Source organism: Mus caroli, chromosome 13 (assembly GCF_900094665.2).
Source record: "Mus caroli chromosome 13, CAROLI_EIJ_v1.1, whole genome shotgun sequence".
Taxonomy (NCBI): Eukaryota; Metazoa; Chordata; class Mammalia; order Rodentia; family Muridae; genus Mus; species Mus caroli.
This window is the reverse complement of record NC_034582.1, coordinates 20,789,038-20,796,534: the sequence shown is the minus strand read 5'-3', so window position 1 is coordinate 20,796,534 and position 7,497 is coordinate 20,789,038. Positions and strand designations below refer to the sequence as shown.

Below are 7,497 nucleotides of genomic sequence, written 5' to 3'. Positions count from 1 at the left end.
TAAAGAGCTTAAAAAGAAGAAATGTTTATTTGGGCTCACAGTTTTCGGCCATGTCAGCGCCAGGGTGCTTGGCCCTGTTGCTTTGGGGCTGGGGAAGAAGCAGTGTGCTGTGGCAGAGGGGAGCTGCCCAGGTCATGGCAGCTCAGCTGGCAGCAGAAAGGCAAGGAAGCCCAGGGGTCCTGATACAACCCAGTACATAACTCTCCTCAACAGAGTCCTACTTCACAGTTCCTACCTTCTTTAAGCTGAGGATCAAGCCTTCAACATAGGAGATTTGGGGTACATTTAAGATCCAAATAGGACAAGCCACCACTACCAAGGATTTTTATAGGAGCAATTATATGGAGAGTGTTAGGAGCTAACTACACCCTTTCTAGGCAAGAGAGCCAGGTATTCCCACAGAAAAGGAGGTGGGGTGATAAAGTCCCAAGCTTAGGCAGCAAACTCAGAGGATGCAGAAGAGCTTGAGAGGGGACTTGACCTCACAGCCTGCTGCTCCCTAGCACACGGGGTCCACACATAGCTGACCATATTTCTAGGCAGCCTGGCTGTCCCAGGTTTCACCATAGCTCCACCCGAGAACTACTTGTCCATCCTGGAGATGACTTGGCTCAAGAGAGGGGGGGTGAATAGAAGAGTGCCGTCTTCAGTCTGAGCTGAGGCTGTAGACATGAAGTGCCCCAGAGAGCCGGGCTCCCCAAGAACTCCTTCCAGCAGCAACAACCACTTGGTTCTGTGGAGGACACAAGACAGACAGCACTAGTGACATTCCCGCCATGAAACAGACGTCATACTGTGCTCTGAAGTACACAGAAAAGCAATGCTGGCCACACCCCACAGCCAGAACTTGGGTCTCTCTCTTTGTTCAGATTCCACTTTCTCAGATCTGTTAAGTTCCAAACCCCACTGTTGTACAAGTGGACCCCAGAACCTCACTGTGGTCGGTGCATGTGCCTACATCTGGAGTGGCGGGGGCTTGCACGGGCCACCTTCACAAAGCATCCCTGCTGCCTACGCTGTTCTCAAGCTCACTTTCAGACTTCTGTCCAAAGTCTGCAGCAGGTTGGGAAACATTGTAGTAATGGCAAATCTTCACAACAGTTCAACTTGATCTTGGGGAACTGCCAAAAGTTATTTTAGATCTTTGTTGGTAAGTAAAGTGTAGCTGATTATGCTGGCTGATAGCACTTTAGACAGCAGGCTGTGATGTTTATCTTGTTGGTTGCATTTTAACATTAATAATCCCAAAATGATGATAATGGCAGCAATGTATTGTGGCCTGACCATGTGTCAGGATTCTAGGTGGGGCCCTTGCTGGCACCTCCTAATAATACCCCAGGGTCAGTCCACACAAGAGAAAAATAATCTTTTCAGTTGGCAAAGTGGTAATTTCTTCTTGCATTTTTTATGTAATTACTAATTTACTAAATGTGCTTTTACTTTGGCTATATTCTAAGTCTCCTTTCTATTTCCTGGTCAAACCATGCTCCTCCCCTAAAGTTAAACTTCCTGGCTGCTTGCCATCTCCCTGGTCTTACCATCTCAGAACCACAAGTTCTGTATAGACAGCCACTGTCTGTATCCCTGTGTCGTTGTACCTTGATGCCAAAGGTCTTAGCTGCATTGTATCCTTTGGTGTAAGCTATAGGTGGAGACTTGGCCGTGTCTCACTGTTCTGTCTTCTCTGCTGTCCAGTGAGGCAGAGTTATGTCCTGCTGAGGCTCACCGTGGACACGGGCACCGTGACAGTGGCAGTGTTCCTTACACACGTCTCCAGGCTGCCAGTCCCTCCAGGCTCACGTGTCCCAGGAAGGAAGCCTGTCTTGAGAGTCCTACCTCAGGTCTCAGGGAAAGGCCACTGAGCTTTAATACCCTGTCTCAGTTGTGAGATGGGAAAGTGGGGAATGTTAATACTGACACAAGTGAAGTGCAGTTAGGAAGGCTAACTTGTGGAGTTAACCAGAGTCAACTGTAAAGTCCTTTCCAATGACCTTGATCACTGCTACCCTTGGTCAGTGTTCCAGACAATGTCTAATTTCTTGAAAGTGCATAAAATTGTAAGTAAAAGCCAAGCATGTCCTTTAGAGAATCCTTCCATAAACTTAATAACTGCTGTTTCTAGTAGCTAACCCTGAACTTCCTATGGTCTATCATGGTCTGTCAGTGAGGACTGTTGGCCACCAGAGGGCAGCTTCACTGTGAGTCGGCCAAGCACCTCCCAAGCCTTTACCAGATTGCTGTCTTCACCAGCTTAGGACTGCTCACACTTGGGACTCCTGCTCACCCTGCCCCCCAGCAGTTGGTCCTGTGCTAGTCTCACAGACCTGTGTGTATCTTCTGAGCAGTCGGCATCCCGCCTTTGTTAATAGCCTGGCACAGTCCTACAGTACTAGTCCTGGGATGAGCAAATGCTTTCGTGGATTAGTGTGGTTTCCTTTGTTTTGACATGGGGTCTCACTCTAGCTCAAGTTAACTTGGAACTCTGAGTCCCAGGCTGGCCTCAGATGCCTACCTCAGATTCCCAAGTGCTGGGATTAGAGGCATGAGTCACCACACCTGGCTCTTTAGTAGTATATATTAAGATAAATTTCTTATATTTATTGAAATATTAAGTATATGGAAACTTTAGGGGTCCCACTGCTGTGTTTCTTGCCTACAATGATATTTGCATAATTATATAAAAATACAGGTGCAAGGATGTTCGCTACAGCACTGTGCAATAATAAAAAAATGGAAATAACATAAATATAAGAGTGTAATTTAACTGAGTTATGGACTGTCCAAAAAATAAAGTATTGTGTAACTATTGGGAAGTAGTCATCTGAAAGAAAACAAAGGTGCCTAAGAGGGTAGCCATGGTGTACGTGTCTGTCCAGATCAGCAGTTCTCAACCTGTGGGTTGTGACCTCTTGGGGATCGAATGGCCCTTTCACGGGGGTTACCTAAGACCATCAGAAAATACAGATGTTTACATTACAATTCATAATAGTAGCAAAATTATAGTTATGAAGTAGCAACAACCATAATTTTATGGTTGAGGGGTCACCACACCATGAGGAACTGTATTAAAGGATTGCAGCGTTAGGAAGGTTGAGGACCACTGGTCTAGACGCATTAAAAGACGGACCAGGCACCCAGGATGTCACCCATAAGGTTGCTGCCCAGCCTGACAGCCTGAATTCAGTCCCTGGGACCCACGAATGGTGGGAAGAGAGAACGAAGGCTCTCCCCTGCTCCTCTGAGCACCACAAGTGTACTGTGGCTCATGACCATACTTGTAACACAAATAAACATTTTTTAAAAGTCAGCAGTCTGGACATTGTCATTGCAGTGATCTGCAAATGCCATAAAGGGCCAGGGGATACTGGAGGCTATGTGAGAACTGTCTCAGAAGCTGCGGTGCGGTGTGTACAGCCAGAGCCTGCAGGAGTGAGAGCAGGTCCTCAGCACCGCATGCAAACACCCTTAAGACGGACCCTGACAGCCAACGCCATAAAAACCTCATGTCAGCAAGTATTCTTTCAGCTATTTAAAATAGGTTTAAAAAGTCAAATATAGTTGTCCCACAGGCCCTGCTAGGCCCTGCTGTAGAGCAGCAGAGGGAGGGCATGGGGGTGGGGGCGGGCGTGGGTCTCACACTTAGAAAATAGTGAGGTTAAGTTCCTGTTTCCTTTCTTTTCTAAACTAAGAAGGGATTGTCAGAGCTTGTGTCAAAGCGCAGGCCCTGTACTCACCCTTCCCTTAGACCGCACAGACACGAGCGAGCTCCCAAACCTTGAACTTGCCTGTAAAACACACACACACCATGGTTGGTTCAGCAGTTGACATAAGTACAAGGGGCTGGGGTGGGGGTGTCAGACCTTGGGGTACTTACCTCTGGAGAAGTTAGTACATACTGTGCCTGGAAAAAAGAGCAGTGGGGAGACCTTTAGCATGGCTACTACTCATGCAGAGCTTTGAGCCAGTCTGACAGCTTCATGCTCATATTTCAGTGTTTCCAGATTCTTCCAACTATGCCCCGTAACCTAGAAATTCCATTTACAGAAGCCTAGATCCTAAAGCCTCGTCTGTTGTAAGGAATCATTTCCATTGGAATGTTTGCCCTGCGGTGTATAATAGAATCAGCCACAATGACTAGCGATCACCACTTCTGATAAGTCAGTTAAATGGGCGTATTCCAAGGTAAAAGAGTTAACAGATAGAACCCCCCTCCCACTTCCCTTCTTAGCAGGATCTAATGTAATGCAGGCTGGCCACAAACTCACTCTATAGCCAAGGCTGTCCTTGAATTCCTAGTCCTCCTGCTTCTACCTTTGGGGTAGTAGAGTTACAGCCATCACCACCACCACATCTACATCCCTCTAGAACAATGTGTACTTTTCCATAAAATCTAGGCTCTAGGCTGCTGTCATTTGTGCTTTCCTCTTTACACCGTCTACTTATTTTACTTGGGTTGTGTGTACATGCATGTGTGCCAAGACATGCATGTGGAGGTCAGAGGGCAACTTGAGAGTAGGTTCTCTACTACCACGTGGGTCCTAGGCCCTCCAGCTTGGTAGCAAGCTCCTTTAGACACTGAGCCACCTCACTGGCCCAACAATGTTCTCAATATGAGGTGAATACTCCTCATGCAGAATGCCTGGGTCCAGAGTTTAGATTTGGGATTTTTCTGGATGTGAAGTATCTACAGATACATAGTGGGATGTCCAGAGGATGGGCCTCGGACTAAACAGGAGATATATCTGACAGGCCCACAGCCTGACAGTTCTATACAGTATACTAATGACTGTACACAAGACCAGTACCCTACTGTAGAGTTTCCATTTGCAGTATCATGTCAGATCATGAGAAGTCTTCACTTTTGCAGTATTTCAGGTTTTAGCCTGGGAATGCTCAGCTTGCATACTGTTTGATTAAAGCCTAGCACTTGGGAGGTGGAAGTGGGAAATTTGAGGCCAGCCTAGACTATACCTTAAAAAAAAAAAAAAGCCGGGCGGTGGTGGCGCACGCCTTTAATCCCAGCACTTGGGAGGTAGAGACAGGCAGATTTCTGAGTTCGAGGCCAGCCTGGTCTACAAAGTGAGTTCCAGGACAGCCAGGGCTACACAGAGAAACCCTGTCTCGAAAAACCAAAAAAAAAAAAAAGATCAAGTTAATTTGTGAACAAAACAGGCATGTTGGGATCCTATTGGTTAACAAGTGTTAGAAAGAGGTCTTAGCACTGGTCCTTGGCTGGCTGCCGTCTGCAGTGTCTTGAACAGAAGCCCTCTGTCCTTCAGCCTCTTTGTCTGTCATTGGCATCAAAATAGCTTCGTAGCTTTGGTGTGGATTCAGCTGCACACAGTGCTTTATTGTGCGCACACTAAGTAGGACATGGGACTGCTAGCCTGGGACCCCCGCACCAGTGAGGCAGACACAGGGAGACTACCACAAGTTCCAGGCCAAACAGGGCTACATGGCAAGACCCTGCCTCCTGCCTACTAGAAGATTATGCACTCTGATTAACAGGGGAAAGCCCTACAGAATTCTAAGTAGGTTAATTTTAATGCTCCTCTTTGTGTTTCTGTATTTTCTACATTTTTCACACTAAACTTTCATTTTGCCATTTAAAAAATCATTTTTTGTTTGTTTTTAAGACAAGGTCCCACTTTGTACCCCTGGCAGAGAACTTACTATGTAGATGAGGCTGGCCTCAAACTCACAGAGACCCAAATGTCTCTGTGTCCTGGGTGCTCGGGTCAAAGGCATATGCCACTACACCTTAATTTTCAAATTTAAGAAAGATAACAATAAATAGTAATAACAAATAATAATAGCCAAGCTAAATGCTTAGAGACGCAAGGAACCCCATCAGAGAACGGAGTAAAGAAGCAATACACAAAAATCCAAAGGCTGCAGTTTTTGGTGAAGTTCCAATGTGGCCAGAACCTCCTTTAGCTCCCTGCCCTGGGCACCTACTCAAGCCATGGCCAGCTGTGAACAAGGACCAAGTCCAACTGGGTTCCAGCTCTAGAGGCAGCCAGCACAGCTGTAGGCACACGGGCGGATGACTAAGCGCTAGACCTTGCCCATCATAGACTCCGCAGGTCTCCCTTACCTTCTCCTCTGGACATGGAGTCATCCAGGACTTGCATTTGCCGGTCATGTCACCTAAGGTGGTATACATGCCATTATAAATGTACACTCGCCCATCTTCTCCCCCTAGCAGTCCGGAAGTGACATCTGTTATCCTCAGTGGGGCAGCCATGATGATTTCATCTGTTAACAAAAAAATGGAAAAGAAGCATTAGACTCCTCTCCGCCTTCTGCCCTCCACCTCTGGATCCTAAGCCTACCTCCCACACATGCCCTTCAGTCGCCACGGCTGCCTCCAAAGTCAGTGAAAGGCCTTTGCTTCCCACTTTGTCATCCATCAGTAATGGACCTGGTCCCCTCCCACTAAGTCTCTAGGAAATGCAGCTTATTTGTGTGCATCTAAGTTCTGGTCTATAGAAGCCCTGGAAGCCAGGCGTGGCACATGCATGCAGTGCCAAGTGCCACACAGCTTGGGAGATACAGGCAGAAGGATCAATAATTGAGAATCACCCTTGGCTGCACGAGGAGTTAGAAGCAAACCTGAACTAAGTGAGGTGGTGTCTTTAAAAAAAAAAAAAAGAAAGTTTCTTAGGCCACTGGACTGTCCATAAAGAGGCAGAAGCTAGTCCATCTAACTGGGACACAGGTTCATGGAGTATGAAGGGAGTTAGCTTTAGCTAAAGTCACTATTCCCAGCCTTACCTAAGCCATCATCGTCCAGGTCAGTCAGGTGTAGAACACTACCAAATCGAGAAAAGCGTCGGTCTCCACTGAATGTGCTGAGCAGAGCAGGCTGTGTCTTCTCGGGGGCTAGCTCGTACATCCGAGTGGCTCCACCCTGGTGCAGGGTCATGGTTAGGAATGCCATTTTAGATACGTCATCTGAAACAAGCCACAGGGCCTCCTAGCATCGTAAGAGGGAAGAGAGGACCCCACCAGTATGCCCATTTGTGCCCCAGGTGTGTGCACTTCAAGTGCACCATGTTCTCACACTGTCCCGTCCCCAACTGTGCAGGGACCATGCAGCCAAACCTTTGCCAGATACAAGTTTACTATTCAAGTCTCTTCCCCGCTTACAGGAAGCAAGCATTCTGGGAAGTGGTTTGGCACTATGCAGAAAGGGTGTCAGAACACTGGCTCCTCTAGACTAGGAATCTCCCTGATATCCATCGTATCAGAAAAGTAGCCATAATTTCCCCAGGTCTGGGTTCTGTGCCTAAGGCTCAGTCCCTCCTCCAGAACAATGTGAAAACATTTCCCTCCCCAGGTTTCCCTCAAAGCCCAGTGGCAGGCACAAGGGAGAAAAGTGCTCTATATGTAAGAACAACCAGATATTTGAAGAGTATTTGACATAGAACATGCTTACAATAAGATATGAATACATTTTCTAGTTAAGAAAGGAAAATACATGAGGAAGTTGCT

The 7,497-nt window shown here is 47.0% G+C and overlaps 1 protein-coding gene across 2 annotated transcripts in view; it reads right to left on the bottom strand.

Annotated features, from left to right (window-relative positions):
- Gpld1 (glycosylphosphatidylinositol specific phospholipase D1) overlaps positions 1–7,497 on the bottom strand; it is a 48,163-nt gene continuing 40,666 nt past the window's right edge. For both annotated transcript variants that reach the window (XM_029468336.1, XM_021179909.2), the window contains exons 22-26: positions 6,778–6,957; positions 6,098–6,258; positions 3,875–3,901; positions 3,735–3,785; positions 1–733 (exon numbers count right to left, since the gene is read on the bottom strand). In XM_029468336.1, the coding sequence (XP_029324196.1) occupies positions 647–733; positions 3,735–3,785; positions 3,875–3,901; positions 6,098–6,258; positions 6,778–6,957 (506 nt within the window). In that variant the 3' untranslated portion in view covers positions 1–646. The remainder of the gene's footprint in view (positions 734–3,734; positions 3,786–3,874; positions 3,902–6,097; positions 6,259–6,777; positions 6,958–7,497) is intronic.